The 20,531-nt window shown below is 31.3% G+C and overlaps 2 protein-coding genes across 4 annotated transcripts in view; one reads left to right on the plus strand and one right to left on the minus strand.

Annotated features, from left to right (window-relative positions):
• Positions 1-1,721: 1,721 nt before the first annotated feature.
• Positions 1,722-4,359, plus strand: LOC136977059 (pyrimidodiazepine synthase-like). The gene is made up of 5 exons (XM_067272496.1): positions 1,722-1,984; positions 2,066-2,171; positions 2,620-2,839; positions 3,695-3,821; positions 3,905-4,359. The coding sequence occupies exons 1-5, from the start codon at positions 1,960-1,962 to the stop codon at positions 4,144-4,146; spliced, it is 720 nt and encodes a 239-aa protein (XP_067128597.1). The 5' UTR covers positions 1,722-1,959; the 3' UTR covers positions 4,147-4,359.
• Positions 4,360-5,077: 718 nt separating this feature from the next.
• The window catches only part of LOC136977054 (breast cancer anti-estrogen resistance protein 1-like), a 56,088-nt gene continuing 40,634 nt past the window's right edge, over positions 5,078-20,531 (minus strand). For all 3 annotated transcript variants that reach the window (XM_067272489.1, XM_067272488.1, XM_067272487.1), the window contains exons 3-5: positions 15,426-15,725; positions 8,243-8,390; positions 5,078-7,739 (exon numbers count right to left, since the gene is read on the minus strand). In XM_067272489.1, the coding sequence (XP_067128590.1) occupies positions 5,674-7,739; positions 8,243-8,390; positions 15,426-15,725 (2,514 nt within the window). In that variant the 3' untranslated portion in view covers positions 5,078-5,673. The remainder of the gene's footprint in view (positions 7,740-8,242; positions 8,391-15,425; positions 15,726-20,531) is intronic.

The raw sequence follows: 20,531 nt of genomic DNA on the forward strand, positions 1-20,531 counted from the left end.
TTTTATAATCCAAACATTTTATCAAATGAGCGTTTCAATAATTTATAGAGAACAAAAACTGATTATTAGTTAATGTTTCTTGTTATTTTTATTAAAAAATAAAAACAAGACCATATTAATAAAAATAAACCTGCTTAAAGAGTGAATATAGTACAAGGATTTCTTATTGTTGGAGTTTATTACCCTCTATCCGTTCTGTGAACACCAAGATCTTTTAACAATACTCATCATGGGTTTGTCCCTTGTTCACAGTGGGTAGCCGGCGTTGAAGAACGGGGTCCGACATTTCCGGAATAGTTCAACCCTAAAAGATTTCTGGGATTTAAAGACAGCCAAGATTCGATCTTGGGTCCCCCGGAGAAGTAAGCTAACGCCTCAACCATCCTGGTATTTAATCTCGAAATAACTCGAGAGTAGTATCATATGTAAACTTGAGTGTATCATATGTCACGAACTCGTTCAGTGAATGGTCTCACTGGTATCAAGTGATATTCTCAAACACATTTGTGTTGCTACTCACATAACTAGAGACTAGGCACTCAGGAAGCTGAGTACCAAGTCATTAGACCAAACGAACAGGCCAATTTCCTCTGCATAATGTGGATAAAATTCGAACCCATCTCTTTTACCTTGATACAAAAAGCATCGATGGAACCACTTAGAGAAATTCCATCCCCCAAAAAACTATAAAAGTATACTATCATCATTTTATATTTATTATATATCATGTACCAAAGGTTAAACGTTAACCTTTCTAATTTGAGAATTGTGAAGGCCATTTCGTGCAAGTACATATTCATAATTCGTGGATATTTGCAATATGCTTCTTCTATATCATAAATATTTATTATATTAAAACAATTATTTCTTAATATATTTAGAATTAGTTTCAAAGAAAATGAACATTCAGGAAAAATTCAAGTTTAAACTTTTTATTAAAAGTTTAGTACAAAATTTGTATTATTTAAAGATGAAAAATAACTATAGATTTTAATTGCATAGTTTTGTTAATAATAAATTAGATTTTAAAATATTTGCTATTATATTAGAAATAAAAAATACAGGTTGGGGCATAATGGAGTCCCATATTACGAGGTGAATTTAAAAAAAAACGGTACAATAATTGAATAAATAAAAAGTTTTTTTCATATTATTGTACCGTTTTTTTTTAATTCACCTCGTAAATGCCCCACCCTGTATATACCGTCGAACCTTCAATAACGACCACCTCTAAACGGCGGCCATTTTTTTACATTCCCGTCAGAGCCGTACTGTATTGGCCTAAAAGGTTATGTACGATAATTCATAATTTATGAATCATTTTATAGGAAATAAGGAAATCGAATATAAAGAAATTCCTGATCAATTTCAAGAAAAATCATTTATCTATATTAACGAGCGATTATATTAAAAAATAATTTATTAAATTTGTACGATTAGTGGTAAATATTTACAGCTTTTAATCGCAAAAGATTTTATATCAACCTTTCTCACATTTAAATTTTATTTCTACGCTAAATATCATTCATGGAACGTGCGGAATTGATTTCTGTTATCATCGAAAACACGAGGGATTAATTATAATTCTTTTAATAATTGTCATGCAGTACTTATCCTCTTGATTGGAACAAAATTTTTTAACTGGCAAGTGAGTCATTATACATTGTCTAATGATAATTTCCTGCAATTATTGTATGTGGACTGTGAAATTATCAACCAAATTGAGAAAAATCTGTTTGGAAAGGCAGATGTAACAGGGGGAAAAAAGTAGAGGTTTAAGCTGATGTTATTTTACGTTAGTTGTTAGACAAGCGTTTATATTGTTGGCTTGGTATTCTCTTTGGACTTTACCAATCCCCGTTAAAAGAGAAACAAGAATATTTTTAGAATTTCCACCCATTTTATAAATAGAAGCAAAGCAGCTCGGATCTCACTTCAGTTCAGAGTCAAGAACCCAACATGACAGCTAAATGCTATTCGAAAGGTAAAAATGAAGTATTTCATTCTTAGTAATGACAATTTTTGAATTATTTAAGTTCTATATAATTTATATTTTATTGAATAGGTTCAGAATACCCCAAACTGGAAACTGGAAAGTTAAGGGTGTACAGTATGAGGTTTTGTCCGTTTTCTGAAAGGACTTTGTTAGTATTAGCTGCTAAAAATATACCGTAAGTTACTTTTTCATTTACACTATACAATTACACAATTCTAGAGATAAATTAAAATTTATTTCTAGAATTATGTAATTGTGTACATGATAAAATTAAATTTTATCGTACAATATATATATATATATATATACACGTATTAAAATTTTAAATCTAACCATGAAAATTCAATGTTAAATTTTTTTATTTTTATGACGTAATTTATGTAGTAAGTAAATTTTCGGTAAACTTAAATAAACTTTCTTAATTCAGATAAGAGATAAGAAAAGAGAAATTAAATGTTAGAAAAATGTTAGTTTGAATTTAGTGCCAAACTGGCAAAAGATCAAATTTTTATTTTTTCACTTAAAAATAAATCTTTCTAGATTAAATTTTGCACTGTCAACCAATATTTGTTCATATGCTGAAATATCATTTTTGACTATTTTTTTACTGTGTTTCATTACAGACACGAAGTGATTAACATTAACTTGAAGGATAAACCGGAGTGGCTGTTTGAGAAACATCCTCTTGGTAAAATCCCTATATTGGAACAAGATAAAAAATTAGTTGCAGATTCTATAATATCGTCAGATTACATAGATGAGATCTATCCCGACAACAAACTTACTGCTAAAGATCCTTATCAAAAGGCAAAAGATAGAATGGTGATGGAAGTGTTTGGAAAGGTAATGATTTTTATCTAGCTCAAACTAAATATAATTAATTAATTGTTTTTAGTAAATGTAGAATTCCAATTGTCTTGATGTCTAAATCAGAATTCTGGCTTACTTGGTGTCTTAATGACACTACACTAATGGACTGACTACACAAGATGTTTTCAGAAGAAATTTTGGCTTTTGTTTTTCTTCTTCTAGATTTACTATAAACTTTTTATATGCAATAGCACCATAATTATTATTTTTTAAAAAACAATGCTGCTTTAATATACTGTATATCAAATGCTGTTGACAAAACATCCTAGCATTGAAAATTAATGATCAAATATAAACCTGATACACATGCACCAATAGTGCATTAAATACAAGAGCATGAAACTATAAAATCAAGTAAAGCAGTTTTATTTTGTCGTCTTATGTTCTTCAAACATTTGTTTTTGATTTTAAAGCTAAACTTACAGCACTCTGTTCCATTAACTATACTGTTTCAAATTATTTTATATGAAAGTGGCACCTCCAAGTTGGTAAAATGATCTATTTACTGTAAGATTTCTTTGTAAACGCTCAATTTAATGGAATAATTGAGGAAAGGGTGTCTACTATTGCCAAGAAAATGATATAATGTGTAAGTATAAAATAAAAATATAATATACATTAAATAATTTATACTCATTGACTCTAATTTAACTTTTAGCATGCTTCATTTGCAAATCAAAGGTTTACTGTATTATTTGTACAATATAAGATGGTGGGGCCTAACTGCCTGCCTTCAGTTTAAATTACTTAATTTCAATGATTAATATTTAACTTAATTAGAGCCTGAAAGAAATCTGGATTTAGATATTTGACAATTTATATCAACAGGTGACTTTAGCAATGTCTAAAGTATCCAGAGGAGGTAGCAGTGCAGGTGATGCCTGGAATGATTTAATAAATAGCATAGATGATTTTGAAAAAGAATTAAAAGACAGAAAGTCAACCTTTTTTGGAGGTAAAATCAACCTTTTTTTTTTACAAACTTTTATGAATTTAATGTTTAAAGAAATTTACTTTTGTTGTTGCTTTCTTTTTCAGGAGACAAACCAGGAATACTGGATTATATGATATGGCCCTGGTTTGAACGTATTCCAGTAGCACAAGCTTTAAATCCTTCGCTTTCAGAATTCCCGACCGATCGTTTTCCTACGATAACAAAATGGGTGGAAAAGATGAAAACCGATCCCGCCGTAAAGAAGGTATCTCTGTCACCCGAAATGCATGTTGAATTTATCAAAAGCACCAAAACAGGAGAACCAGATTATGATTTAGGATTATAAAATCTATAAAAAAAAAATGATTGCTTTTTCATTCTTTAAAAATTAATTATTTTTTTTAAATTAAAAAAGTTTTCAATATAATCTATCAGTTTCTCTGCATTATCAATGTGTTATATAACGTAACAGCATTTACAGGAGCGGATAAATTTTTAAAAAATATTTGTAAACTTTTTGAAATTTTTAAGTTCAATAAAATGGTACTGATTTTATTAAGTATTGGCTTTTAAATTTTATTAAATGAAGTTTTTCTGAAATCAACCTTTAATGTTCTTCGAAGACAATGGAAAAGGTAAATTTCTAGAACTAGAATTTTAAATTATAGTTACTTATAAATTGTATTTATATTAATTCTTTCTTAAGCTTGAGTGTTTCAGTAAGAGACTGAATAGAATAAACAAAGATTAGATGAATGTATTATACATCAAGTGTTAGTTACAAAATGAAAAAAAATAATGTCTTCTACTGTTCTAATGAGACAAATATAGATTTACAAAAAGCTGTTTGTTTTCATTTGATAACATAATTAAAAAACCTTCATGTGTCTAAAAATAAATATTTATATTAAGTGCCTTTATTACAGCTTGAAATATATTTTCTTAGACTTATTCGAATTCAAATTTGGATCCAGTATTTTCTAGTAGTTATAATTGTATTTATAATAAAAGTGCTCAATATAAATATTTGTTGTTTTAGACCTTTTCATAACAGTATCAAAGTTAGACGAAGACAGTATTTTCTTCTTCTTCTTTACTTGTAGATGAAGAAAATCTATACAAGATTTTCTCTACATTTTTCAATAATAATATGAAAGCAAATAATTTTGGTCAGTTTTAAGTATTGAAAAAGGAAAAAAATTTATTTTTCTTGTATATATTTATATAAATTTTTTAACTATTTATAAATAATAAAATCAAAGTTTTGATCACAAATATGCAATTAGGACTCCCAATCTAGTTTTATTAAAACAAAACACCAATATTTCCAGAATAAAAATTAATTTCTAAATTTTTTAAATTGTACAGCAATAACAGAGAATTCATTGAAAACAATTGCTTTGTTCGGGTATTCTTGCTTTAAAAAAAAAAATCAGGCAAATCAATTGTCGTAGTTCTGAATACCGCTTTCAAATAAAACTGTCTCAAAAATAATAAATCACAATTTAACCCCATTTAGTGATATTTTGATAAAGTCTATTCATACTATCAACAGGTGAATGTATTAACAACTATTTGAAAATGGCAACTATTATATATATAAAAAAAATAATAAAAATAAAAGATTCAACTCCTCAATAAAACATAAAACAAAGTAAATAAAATGCTATTTCTAATATGGCAGCTTTTGAAATATTTATCACATTCTCTGTGAGAAAACAATTTGAAAATTTGGGAGGAAATTTACATATTAATAATAATTGTTACATTGCACCAGTTAATTAATGATCTCTCTTGAAATTGAAAATACTTAATAAAATTCGAAAGTTCATGAAAATATGTATAAAAAGAATTATCACTTTTACAGACAATATTAAAGTTCTGCTGCCTGAAGAATGATCATTCTGAGATCATTAGCAAGATGGGAAACATCTACAACACTGTCAACCATTTCTTGAACAGCTGCAACTGAAGGAAACTGTAAAGCTGCTTTCTTTGTATTAGCTACCAATGTTTTTAAGGAATCACATAAATTATTTGCACACTGCATTACTTGAGATTTTACTGTTTGGTTTGTAACATGACACTGAACAGTATCACCAATATATACTAACTTATGAGCACTGATCACAACAAATTTACTATGCCCAATGAAAACCTTGGGAGGTTGGTTGTTTTCTATAGCTGACAGAAAGCCATCAATTGCATTTGTAAGATACAGAACGTGAGATTCTGCTTGAGCACTATAAAATTGCAGCATCTGTACATCTTTTGTGTCGAGCAACTTTGGTGGTGGTTGTATTACTTTATCTTTCACGTTTTCTGACTGTTCGATTACATTCTCGATTTTCTCGTCTGTTTTATTACCGTCTGTCCTTAAACACTTATTTGATTTTTCAACAGAGTCTTTGGATTCAAGATTAACATATTCGTAGTCATTTACAACATCTTTGACTTCACTTGTTGGGAAAGAACTTTTTTCAGACAAATGACTTTTATTTGGAGGTGGTAAAGGTAGCGGCCTTTCTTGAAGTTTGTTCATTGAAGATAATTTCTGAAATTCCAATTTTGCTTTGAGGTCAGTTGGTTTTGGTGCAATGGGTGGTTTCTTTGTTTCACTTATGTGCTGCGAACGTTTGAAGATAAGAACAGAATTCCCTCTAATGAATGATGCTACTGGTCGTACATCTTCAATTATACCCTGAGCACAGGCAACTAATTGGTCCAATTCGTCGGGATTATTTGTATCGTCGGATGATATAAATTTTGAAACTTGCCAACCTTTATTATCTAGAGCTTGAATTGATACTTGAACTATTTGGCTTGAATCAACCAAAGGTTTGAGTAAATTTGCCAATTTACAAGATAAAGTTTTATCAGCTGCATGAGTTGAATTAGCCAAAGCACCATGTGAAAAATTTAAAAATTCTTTTAGACTGGCATCAATTTTATAACAAGCTACTTGAATATCATTAATTTTATTATCCATTACATCTTTCCTCCTCCAGCTAGCACTAATGAAGCTAAATAACTTTGATATGGCACTTTGTACTTCTTGTTGTAATTTTACTAATATTTCCATAGCTGCATCCAAATCTAGTAATAATTCTTTTCCTTTTAAAGATTGTATGTCTTTTGTAATACCTGGATCTTTACTAACTGTAAGCCTATTTTCTAAATTTTCTTCTAGAGCCACTGGTGTAGGACTGGTGTCCCGTGTAACTTGAGGTGGCACATCATATACACCTTCCAATGATGGAGCCTGTGCAAGTTTTGGAGCTGGAGGAACATCATAGCATTCTGTTGGAGCATTATTAGCAGGAATGTCATAAACTTCATTAATACTTACATGAGAAAGTGTTGGAATTGAAGATGGAATAATATTTGTTTTGGCTGGTGATCCCTTAAGATTGGCTATTGGTCTTGGTTCGGGAGGTGGAATGTCATAGAGTTCATGGGAATGCTGTTCTAGACTGGATCTATTGGAACCACATAAACTAGATAAAGATAATGAAGGACTCAAACTTGAATGTCCACTAGATGGTGAGAAAAATGAGGAAGAACTAGCTGAAAGAACAGACACACCACTTGACCTATTAGATGCAGGAATGTCACAAATAAGCTTTGACGTAGGAATATCGTAAGTATCAGAAAGTGACAAACTATCTGTAGTAGAGGTGTGCCTCGATGGTGCTGGAACATCATAAGTCCCACTATCTTCCGAACTAGGTACATCATAATCGTGACTTTTTGGAATGCTGTAAGTACTGCTTATTGTCGAAGAATCTGATGACACGGAAGTATGTGATCTCTGTTCATCAAGAGCAGATATATCAGAAGGAGGAGGTATTCCAAAACACTGAGCAAGAGGCCGAGGTTCATCGTAGGCTTCCTGCGTCTTTACTAATCTTGGGCTTGGAGGAGTATCATAACTACCACCTACATAAAAATTTTTAAACAAAATTAAAACAATTTAAATTTATTACTGACAAAATAATAGTACCTTTTGTAATGCAGTTGCATATTTATTTATTTTTGATAATTTTATTATAAAATTTTAAATAAGCAATTTTGTATAATTATGTAAAAAAGCTGTATAATAATAATTAGTTAATGGTAATCAAAGAATTCTCATTAAAAATGTAAAGATAAAAAAATTTATAATCTAATTTAAAATATCATTTTATAATAATAGAAAGACAGACTTTATTCTATGAATTTTCATTTGCAGGTGTGAAATAAAACAAGGGTGTGTTCTTATTAAAAACTGTTGATAATCAAACTTGTTATTCAAGGACAACTACTGATATTAATCCTTAAATATTGCAAATAAGGATAATTTAAGTTTCAATACTATTGAAATTTTATATTTTCTTCATGGATTAAATATATATTTCTATACAGATTTAGGTATTTATTAAATTAAATAGTATTAAACATACCTTGGAGATTCTGTGCAACAATATTTGGTTGTAAAAATCTTCGATTTGGTAACGTTGACGAGTGAGGAGTCTCACTGGGTTCAACACTTTTATGACCAACTGGTACATCATATAAATAGACATCTCCAATCTTCTGTGGAGTGATAACCTAAATGGAAATAAGTTAAATTTTAATACAATATAAACATATGTACTGAAAACAGGAAAATTCCTTTAGAATTAGCGAGGTTGAGACCGAAGTTTTAAACGTGAAAACGTGTACGTCGGATGTTCGGCGCCACTTTCCTGTAAGCCTAGAAGTTTGACAATGGCATTTGGAAAGTCAGTGGAATCATGCTCGACATTCTAAATGCCATTGTCAAACTTCTAGGCTTACAGGAAAGCGGTGCCAAACATCCGACGAACACGTTTTCGCATTTAAAACTTCGGCCTCAACCTCGCTATTATTTGATAAATTGGTATTTTCAAGGGAATGCTACTTAAAAATAATACTGTAAACTTAAGATTAAATTATCAGTATTGAAAGTTTAATGAATCTAACTTTCAGTTGAATAAATTTAATTTAAAATACAACTGATTTGATTATTCTACCTTTCTAAACTGAAGGTAACGAAATAAGATTTTCATGTTATGAAATGACGAAATTCTTTGGATATTAATTAGCAAGTAATGATTTTAAACTTAAATAATTATCAACAAAATAGTAAAATCAATTACGATAACTTACATATATAATTTTGATGCTGAACATTACATGATTAATTATTAATGATTCAAATTTTAATTAGTGTAAGCAATTGATTTTTAAAAGACTGTTTCTGACAGGTTTCAAAACTTTCCATTTAAATTACTGAATTTATTTCCATAAATAAATTTGTTTGTTTTAACTCTCGCACATTAAGTTTCATAGTAACGTAATATTTTCTATAAAATATATTTCTATAAATTTTTTTTAAAAATAAATGTTAAATAAAAGGGAAAGTCTTTATACTACTGTCCTTCAATTATATGAAGCCTAAATGCATTCATTTAACTGTACATTAAAGTCACAACTGAACAATAAGAACAAAAAGTAATAAACAATACATCAATCCATTTATCATTTTCTGTTTTGCAAGTTTTTAAAGATATATTTAGATAATTTCAGAAAAAAAAGCAACAATAATACTTACAAAGCCATTAGATACTATCTAAAATCTTTCATTGAAAGGTTTCCTCTTCCTCATTTAGAAGCTCATACATATAAAAAGAAATATAAACAACATACAAAACAGACCACCAAATGTTCTTCCTCATTATTATATAAATCAACTATAAATAAAATATAACGTTAATCTCATGTTCAAAAAATATTGCATGGAAAACAAAGTCAAGACATTTATAGTTTGCATTTGAGGAAAAAAAAAAACAAAAACATTATTTTCTAGTATATGAAGATTTATTTTCCAATAATAAAAGATTCATGCCTACATTTTAGATCAAAAATAGCACATTTTACAATATAATATTGATGATAAATATAGACAATATTCACAAATAATGAAGCAATGCAACAAATCAAACTGTAAGAAGTTTATTAATGTATAAAATAAAGCAACAAAAAACATCATTCATCACAACCCAACTATAAAATATAGCTCAATTTCAAAATGGACAGTGTATAAAATTCAAATAGTTTGAGGACAAAATCAAAACACATATTCTTACTGATCCTTGTAAATACGGCAATTCGTCGCAATAGCAAATCATTCTACTGATAAAAGTAATAATAAAATTTTGTTGTTAATTGGTAGAAGCTTTTCCTAATTCAAATAATTTCCTTTTACACAACCTACAAAAATATCGAAGCAGAAATCTTCGCATAAAAATCAAAATACAGCTGTACTGTTGTGTTACTTCTAAAAGTGAGAAGTAGGAAGCATCTCTGTTCCCGGCATTAGTTTTTGTTTCGTTAATTACATACACGTCCGTGCAGTTTGTACTGAAATTTTGGGATAAACATCAGCAATCTTATGATTTTATTCTTAACAGTTCATTACAGTTGGTTCACTATCTCAGTTGTTTACTTTCATTAATGTTCTGTTTTCATCCAATGATATTTTAATTTAAAATGTACAATATTATTACAACATTTTCATTGCTGTCTAATGCATATTAAAGAAAACAAAATTTCTATACAATTTCTAATTGGAGTACTAAACAAACTTATTTGTTTCATTACTGCTTACAGATATTCTTTAATGACCTCATTAAGTGTTTGTTACTAAGGTAATTAGAGTTTTTTTTAATGTTTAATATCATGCTAAAAACGTGGATTGATAGATAGGTAGGTTTTTCCACTGTTTAAGTGGAAATTTGGGAAAATTGGTTGATGTCACTTGAACGACCAAGAATGAGTTAAATTTTCCTGTAAGAAATAATGGAAAATACTTCTGGATATCTGAATTTTTCTTTTACTTATTTTCAGGAGTGCATTAGATTTGGATAATGGGTATAGCTGTATAAAGAAACTTGCATGATGATTATAACTTAACTGCCATTAGAATTATTTTTAGAATCTTATCCCAAAGCAAACAGACATTAGATTTACCCAAGATTCATTCAACTACAAATAGCAGTAATTTTAAATATTTGCAAGAAAATTTTAACGTTTGTGTATCACATAATGAACATCTCATACTATCTACTGACAACATTTTTCTTCTTTATAGATTATTTGATTTTTCTTGCAATTTGTCAGTACATTTATTACAGGACGTGCAGTTAAGGAAAATCTTTAGTTTTTTTTTTATTTCTTTGAACATAACACAATAATAATAATTTTTTAAAATTATTTATATCTTGTATATTACTGTAATTTTAAATAAATAAAAACCAAACATTGAAAGATAAAATATTCCATTTTATATTATAAATTACTTCGTACAAAATGAAAAATTATTTTATGCAAATTTATATTTATTATACAATGTGTAATTTATATAATAAATATATTAAGTAGTTGCCAAACAAGGTTTAGAGAGAGACTAAACAGATTTTTTTTTTTTACATACAGTAAGTACAGTGAATTAGGCAGGCATATAATGTAAATATGTCTGTCTTTAAATAATGAATTATTATTAAAGATACTGTTAAAAAAAAATTTTTAATTTTATAATAATTTTAATCATTGTAAAATCAAGTTTCAAAAGCTATAAAACATGTTAAGAGTTAATAATTTTTCTTTTACCATGCATTAATTTATCTTAAACTTATATGTTATAAGACAATTTTTCAACAGAGAGAGAATGAGAGTCCTAATCAGTTAGGTGATTGATTGACTGGTTTGACTGAAAGACGTTATCCAAGCTGCTTTATTGAAAGTGGAAATTTCAATTAGTAGAACAGACCTCTTTATTGATATGACCCCAATTAGAAACTTATGAATGAATCAGTCCAACTTTTCCTTTAACAAAAACTTGTTAGGAGAAGAATTTTTAATGAGACATCAAATAATTATAATTATATTGTTTGTGGTGTAAATGACTTCACAAAGAAGTACACCGTAAAAATTAAAAACATTTTTGTGCCAGATTTATGAAAAGAAATAGAAATAAGAAAAATTATTTACTGTATAAATATTTGAATATTTTTTAAAATATATGTTAATAGTATGAATAATATGTTTGTTCGATCATTAATAAAAGAATGAAAACAACTTTATACTTTTTGATTTTTAACTTGACTGAAAAAACTAAGTTCAATATTGATATTTTTCTATCGCATTAATGAAATTTTCAGCGTGTCTTCATCTTTCAACGTACTTACATTAAAGGTGCAAAACTATAGAATTTCTTATGTTTCAAATAAGTTCATTCATTTAATTTAAAAATGAATTGCATCTTATATTATTTTACTCATTCAACTATTATGGAGTAATAATATTGAATATCTAAAGTGCACACGAAAAAAAGAGGGTTATAAAGTTGTTTGTCACTAATGGAAAACAGTATGCTAAATTATATAATTCAGTTTTTAACTTAAAAAGATTAATAGATATGGTAAGTACAAGGAAAATGGGAACAGCAAGATAAACAAACAGGTTTCCTTTGAAACAACTAATCTAGCCTTACTTTTTTTTTTATTTATTTATTTTATCGGAGAGAGAAGAATAAATCTAACTTCCACGTCAGAGAATGATAAAATAGCTAGGAGCTATTACATAAAACTTAGTATTTAAAATGTAAACGTATCCAATGTAATTTATACAAAATGTGAATGTTTATACATTAATAATCAACTTTGAATGATTTACATTTTAATGTTGCAAGAGTCTCCTGGACTATGTTGCTCTAATAGTTTGGTAGTGGTAAATTATCTGGCAAACAGCATTACAGAAATTCCTTGTTGATTCATTCATTTGACAAGTCATAAATAACAGGAAAGTGTTACAGAATGATACATATAATAAAAGGAAATTTGATAATTGCATATGAACAGTTATACCCAAAGGTAATTTATGTATAATCACATACAGACAGGAAAAAAAAAACTTGTATGGAGAATGAACACTAAAACCTCAAATTATCTAGATTATAGATAATGCCTCACTCCTCAAAAGTCAGCAGTTTGATGATACCAGAGAATCATTATGTTTGAAATGGTTTCCTCGACACACCCTTCAACCTGTCAGTGCCTACGTGGATCTACCAGTCGCTATTATAAGCAAGGGCACAAAAACACATTACATAAAGAAAACACAGTGTGTGTGCATGTTTCAGATAAGAGAGAAGGAAAACCTACTTAATCTATTTTCTTAAACCGAATTTCGATAGAACTCTGCAAATAATTAAGACACAAAAATAATATAAGTATTGGTTCATAACAATTCATTAGCTAGGAAATGTCAAATTTAATAATTTCCACCAGGGGAGGGGGGAAGAAACTCAATTTCGGAATCCCTCGCGAAGAGAGCAGTTGGGTCGGAGGGAAAGGGAGAGTTTGACTTATTAAAGAGTGTGGCAAATGAATAAACATGGAGTGGAAGAAGAGCGGAAATATGAGATGGAACAGCAGGAAATTAAAAAGTAAATAAAACGAGCGACGGGGATGGACGGGGACGAAAAGCAGAATTAATTGCAGCAGAACGTGACGTAATTGGCGGAGCGGTGCACTAACTGGCACTGTGCCAATCTATCTGCAACCTGGGCGCCAAACGCCATCAAGTGAAAGGTGCCAGCGCCGTTATTAAGCAACCATTAAAGTAGGGGATAATCCCTTAAAGCGTCGCTTTGCTGTCGAAAAAACAAAAATTCCGCCGCCTACAGAAACCAGTAACGCGAATGCCAAGGTTTAAAAACGCCTTCTCCCTGGAGGATTCAGAAGTGGAAATTAAAAAAAAAAAAAAAAAAATTCTAACAACCTTTCTCCTCGAAACCTACGAAACTATTCCATTGATTCTTCGCTTAATAAAAGCCTAAAAACTGTAAATTTCTCATTTTTCCGCGTGAAGAAACACTCCTTAAATTGTGTCAAAACGGAGATGGGAAGAGGAATATATCTCTTATACTCGAGAAAAACATCGAAAAGAACTTCGAATGATATTTAAAAAAGTTTAAAAATATACACGCAAACTTCCGATATCGCGCGAATAACGGGAATTTCGCTTCAGAACAGTTTCTTTAATCGCACCCTCTGGTAAAATTAAAGAATGGCGGTAGCCCGATCGCCACCATTAAAATGGGAAAGCAGTTCGTCTTTTATCCGTGTTTTATCACCTGAACGTGGAAAAGACACGAGTTTATCTTTAAAACGTTAACGGCGTGTCAGAAATTTATTCCGATGGAGCAATAAAAAATAAAAGAAAAAAAAATATACCCCACTTTTGCACCTCTCGAACCTTACCTTATTTACTAATGGAGCAATAAAAACAAAAGCGAAAAAATTCGTGTTTTTTTTTGAAAATCTATTCCCACTTTAAAAAAAAAATGGAGGTCCTCCGAACAGAATCAATTTTTGCATTTTCTAAGCGTAAACTAATAAAAATCAGACCCGTATAAGACGTTATTTATGAAGAGAGAGAAAAACAACAAGTGACGTTGTTTATCGGCCATTGGGGGCACTAAAAATGTGAATTGGAAAGAAAATTGGGCAAAAATATGTTTGAATGTGATGAACGATACCCAAGGCGAAGAAACGTATCCCCAAGCTTCCTTAATGACGCGAATTCCTGCTTCCTCCCGAAAGACTGATTTGGTTTTAGATAAAGAAGCGACAGATCGCGTGCGAGCACAAGCAGCAGAAAAGTAAATTTTTTAGATATACATCGGCCTCACGAAGTTGTAATTAAAACATCAGGAATTTCTCGGCTACGGGAATCGAAACTATCTAATAATCTTCGATAAATTAAATATTTACACGTATCCTAATTAAGGGGCTTTTTTTTTTGTTTACGTAATCGCCGATCTGCGAGTAACAAGTTACACTCCGGAGCATCTGCATCGAGTGTAGAGAGGGATAAGGGAATAATTAAAAGGCTGAGTTACGTTCCGGATTTAAGAAGATTGTTTTCGTGTTTCACTTGTTAATTTGTATGTTATACGCGCTAGTCAGTTACAGAATACGTTTTTGTTTATAAATATGTTTCAGCAACCTACATGATGTAGTGGATGTTTAGCACGACCGTTTGAAAGTTCGTTATAACGAGAATCCACTGTATATTCGTTTGCGTTATATACGGGAATTGATACAAAGACTTACCTCCGTTATAAATAACCAATCCGAAAAATCTTTTGATTTACCGAAACAAAACAGCGAGATTTTACGTATTAAAAATACAGTGTCCCCCCAAAAAATCCTTCACTGGTGAAACTGCATTTTTGTCAATAAGACAGTTTCTCTGATTTTTTTTAAATTTAATATTAAATTTCCGTTTGCGATGCGAGATTTGTTTATCGCTCTTTAAGCGAGCGAGCCTCAGCTTTAAATCTAATTACCGCAATGGCCAAAAAAAAGGGGTGTAACATCGGAATTAGTTTTATCAATTGCACAGTCACACCGCGAGGCAGCGGGAAAGTTTAAAAAACAAACGAGATGATTGGAAAATGAAATTATGCAAATTCTCTAATCGAGTTGAAAAACACGGCGCGGTAGGGAGGGGAAGGAAGATTAAAAAAAAAAAGGTTGAATCAGCCGGCGTGTTTACCTTATTGGGGTTTATGTGCCAGCTTCTACGTCTCGAATGTCTGTTCCCCGGGCCGGGATAGGTGCCACTCGAAGTCCATCCTTCACTGGCATATCCTAATCCCGTGGGATCGTACATTCCTGGCAAGAGTCTCAGCCTGTTGCCCGGCGCGATCCCTTGTCTTCCACGTAACGAGCACAACCACCATCCCTCCAAGCCGTTGGGGTTCTGCTCCAGTACTGTCAGGATATCATTCTTGCGGAATGCCAACTCGTCCGGTGCCTCTGCAGCATTGTCGTACAGCGCTTTAGCCAGACAGTTCTGAAAAAGAATGAAGGAAAGAAAGAAAAAAAATTAATCATAACGTCCAACTGTCTCACCGTAAATGAAATAAATAAGAGAGAGTCGTGACACCTTAAGATGTTATACATGGATGAGGAAAAAAAAGTACAGGGGTGGGGAGCGAGTCGCTCTAATTAAGAGTGATAGCATCGCTCCTCGCTAGCCTTTCCGATCGTCAGAAGCTAAAGGGGCAGTTCTCGCTCTGCATTAAAACTATCCAAGGACACAACCGGGGTGGTATCCCAAGTTCACCGACCTCTTTCTATCTTTATTTCTTTAAAAGTCGGTTGTTGGCGTTTTAAAACGTCGATGAGATACGTGACTAGAGAATCGATGCTCGCTGCGAGATGCGGAGCGATTTTTCTGTTTTCTTTAATTAAAAAAAAAAGCACGAACACTAAGAACAAATATAAAAATCATTCTCGAGCGTATCGGGCAACAGAAAGGGGGAAAGACAAATCGTTGAAAGGTATAATTATAGATCTAACCAGTTGGGTTCGCTACGATAATTAGCGTGTTGGTGATGCTAAGTTGCTAGACAGAACTGGGTGACTGAGTGTCTAGCAAAAACGAACGGGATACCGGGCTACTGGAATGTCGTGTCTTTTGGATATCGACCGGATCGTTCCGGTCACGTGGACGTACCGGTTGTCATGACGACGGGTCGGGAGTGAAAGAAATCCGACCGGAATGACGCGAAAATATTGAAATGGGGAAAGAGTTTCACCCCCGGAAATTTCCGATTTTCGAATTCTTCCTTATGAAATTTTTAAGGATTAGAAAAATAGAAGGAAAAAAAAATCTATCTTTTAGCCGCGTGACTGTAACCAATTTATCCACGATATTTTCTGAAAATGTTATTTCCAGTTAATGCTTTCGCCAGTGTAGAGAATGACGATAAAAATATCAGAGCAGATATCAAACGTCAATATAACCCGAAGAAAATTGCATATAGTTATATATAAATAGAAACTTATATATATATATATGTATTTATAGAATTTCTATATCTCGAACAGGAAATGATAACCAAATAGCAAAAAAAAAAAAAAAAAAAGGTAAATGTTTATTTAAATGTAGTTATTACTGTAACTACTACTTCTATTAACAATTCTTGTTGTTATTGCCATTTATTCGCTTATCCAAAATAGGAAACTTGCTTTAAAAATAGATAAAGTTTGATTTTTACGAGAAAATATTTATCTTCTGGACATAAAGATAGAGAGAAAAAATTTCAACGAAATCGCTAGAAGACGAATGTTTTTCCTCCATCTTTGCTGCATTCGGAGATATTTCTTCTCTACGATCTTGCAATTTTTCTTTTACTCTGTCTCTCACACACACACACACACACACACACTCTATACCCTCCGGAATATAAACTCTTTCAAAAAAATAATAATAATAATTCAAAAAATTTCAATATTTTGCACAGGAAAGCATAAAAAATTTATAAGATTTCGGGACAAATACCTATTTTTTTTTCTTTTAGTAAGAGGGAGAAAGACTTATCCGTCGTCTCGCGATCTTCTTTTTTTTTATATCCACCATTCAGTCTCTTTTTTTCAATCATTATGAAGTAGAAACATTCATTCAGTCTTCACTTACACTCGCGAGTTAAAAAAAAAAAAGTATATATATAAAATAATAAAAGAAAGAAAATTCTTCAACCGTAAAAGGGACAAAAGATTTGCAGTTGAAGAAAGAAAAGTTTCCCAGTTGCTCTAAAGTTTTTTTTTTGCCTCCCTTCTTCTCTAAACTGTACTTGCAATTGTAAACGTGTTAAAACTACCAAACTTCATCATCTAAGGTATAATAAACTCATCAATTTTTCTCATCGAATTGACGAAATCCTGAACGAACAAGTTTGATATCAATGAAACTACCCCCTTAAAAAAAATAATAATAAGTTTATACGTAACGCGTATATAAAAGATACATCTAATTTTCTTTCGTAATTAAAAGCTTAGCGGTTCCATTAAGAAAAAAAAAGAAAAAAAACGAAACCTTTCTAAGAAATAATATAATGATCTTATGACGAGAATGGATTCGTATCGGGGCAAAGACCTCCTCTAGCACTGCACGGATAAAAGAGAAAAATGAAGGTATTCGGTGCAAAAACTGGACATGCTACATTAGCTGGATGGGTAGAGTGACCGGCACTCACTTGCATTCGTTTTATCCTATGAAGGATCGTGGTTGGAACCCTGTTTAAATCCTTCAACTCATCTGACAGCTCATTATTTCCTGGACTTGAAAAGAAAAAAAAAAGATTAGATATCGTGCGACTGAATTAGGATTTACGGAAAAAAAGGGCTTGTTTGATGTTGTTTTCTTCCGATTGGCGTGTGGTTTCTAACCAGCGGTTAATTAGACTTGCGTGATCTTCGACATTGGTAAATGGTACCTCGAAATTTAGTTAAAACGTTTTTTTAAAAAAAAGAAAAAAAAACAACGTTTCATTGAATTATATTTACGGTTGATGTTATTTTTCATTTATTCGGCCTTTTTCAGATATTACATAAAAGTTGCAAAGAGGAGATCAAGAAGAAATAATGGATGATTCGGCGCACACGAAACATAAAAACGTTATATCAAACCGGATTGAGTTTTGTAAAACATTTTTCATTAAAAATAAAAAGTGATAATAATAATAATAATAGCGTAACGACTTTCAAGAATCAAACCACAAATTAGCATATATGTTTTTTTTTTTCTGAAGACAATTTCACACAAGGAATGCTTGTGATCCTGTCGCGAAAAAACTGGACATTTTCGCCCATTCATCCCCAACGATATAAATCTTTGAACTGTTAACAGATTTGTAAAAGTTTACTTCGTTAATTCTATCAAAGACTCGCTAAAACCGACGTTTTAAATAAACACGGGCGTTTAAATCAAAAACAATTTAACCCGAGGATATAAAAGAACATGTTAGGAATGGTAAAACGGTTATTGAAAGTTTCCAGTAAATTACACCCATCTGGTTAAAATTTAACCTTAAATATTGCTAAAAGCAAATATTCCATTTACGTGAATATACTCGGATCGTGGACGTGACGGACAGACAAACTAACCGATTCCAGTTCCTTTTTTTTTTTTTTTGGTGCGTAGACAGAATTCTTTACAAGCGCTCGTCCAATGAATACTGCATTATACCGTCGAAACCGCTTCGAATAACATATCCATAAACTTGTCATGTATTAAAATGTGTTAATGGGATATTATGCGAGTATGCTGCACGATATATAATAAAATCATCTCTACATTTATGCCACGTGAATGGTGGCAACTTCAAACGAAAACCTTGCGGTTTCATCTATCACTTTTTCGGGATTTCTTTATGGTGTTTTACTCTTAGAAATTTATCAAATATTCACTTTTTATGTACAGTACACAATGCAGTAAATCTAGAAAAAACTCCACAATGTCTATACACTAGGGAAGAAAGAAAAAAAACCACTTTATTTTTTGTTAGGGCCATTTTATTACATTTTAAATAAGTGAGCGTGAATTTTTTTTATGTAGCTAACAAAACTGGACTTTTCGAAACAATTTAAATCTCCCTCCGTTCTAAGGGGGAAAAAATAAAAAGAATTTCATTTGGGAAACAACATAATCGATCTTAATCCCTTCTGAAAGAGATTTCGTGCAGTTGTAACGATATATCAATAGTTATCAAAATAGTCCTTTATTCGTGAGTAATTTGTCTATCAAATCTGTCACTTCCTATCATTTTCTACAAACAAACTTGATTTTTTCATTATGTTAATAAAAAAACCCTCGTCGTAATATACCGCTCTTAAGAAAAACCTCTCTTCACTATCATCAATCTGCATTTTTTGGTAAGCCAGCAATTCTTCGCAATTAAACCGGCCCGAATATAATAAATTAGACATTTTCGTGTTTTTAACTTGGCTTCGCTAATTGCAGAAATCTTAGGAATTCCGTGACGTCGAGAAGAATTTACCATCGTGCTGATAAACGATCTAAACTTATAATTTCTTCAATTTTGGTAATTGCACGAAGAGGGGAGAATCTTAAAAGCGAAAATATATATATTTTTTTAAATAGTTAAACGAATGCAGGGCGTAAAGGGGGGAGACGATATTTATACAAAGGGTACATTAAAGCGAGTTAAGGCACTTAGGACGATCCCAGAACCATTACCAAGGGCCAGAGTGGGCTAACGCCTTTTACCTACTCGTCCCACCCACGACACAGTCTGCAGGAGGTTAGCCATCATACTCGGGATTATAAATACCGGATGAGAAAACGTGCCATACATCTCTGATAAAAAGAGAAAATCTACCTTATTAAAATACTTGGCCACTAATGAGTCTTCGAACTAATCGAGCTTTAAAAAAAATCGCCACGAAATTACAGATGTATTCCACAGGAAATAAATCTCTTTCGTGGATATATATAAAAAAGGAAGAGGGAGAGAGAAAGACAAAAACAGAAAAACCAAAGACGTGAATCCCGTTGGAAAAGGGAATTATGGATTTTATCGACCGTGAGGCATTATCAGAAGCAAGCTGCTACTTTTGCATCGAATACACTCGGTACAGTATCCGATGTACGTGCTGCTGACATGTTAGTAGATGCAGCATCATCAATCAAGAGGGTCCAATGGTGTGGCCGCCAAATTTAGGCTACTACTCCGACTCCACTTAAGCTTATGTTTTTGGATAAAATGCTTTAAAAATTATCTGCTCTCCTAACAAATGCTCTACCCCCTAGCTAGTGAAAAGGAACCGCTGCTGGCGGTAAACATTTTTCACA

This window comes from Centruroides vittatus, unplaced genomic scaffold, assembly GCF_030686945.1.
Source record: "Centruroides vittatus isolate TY-2023 unplaced genomic scaffold, ASM3068694v2 contig_439, whole genome shotgun sequence".
Classification (NCBI taxonomy): domain Eukaryota; kingdom Metazoa; phylum Arthropoda; class Arachnida; order Scorpiones; family Buthidae; genus Centruroides; species Centruroides vittatus.

Excerpts from the sequence above, each read along its gene's own strand:
- LOC136977059 (XM_067272496.1), top strand. The coding sequence starts at position 1,960 with ATGACAGCTAAATGCTATTCGAAAG. Across the intron at positions 2,172-2,619 it reads TTAGCTGCTAAAAATATACC|ACACGAAGTGATTAACATTA; the intron begins GTAAGTTACTTT and ends GTTTCATTACAG. Across the intron at positions 3,822-3,904 it reads AAAGTCAACCTTTTTTGGAG|GAGACAAACCAGGAATACTG; the intron begins GTAAAATCAACC and ends TTTCTTTTTCAG.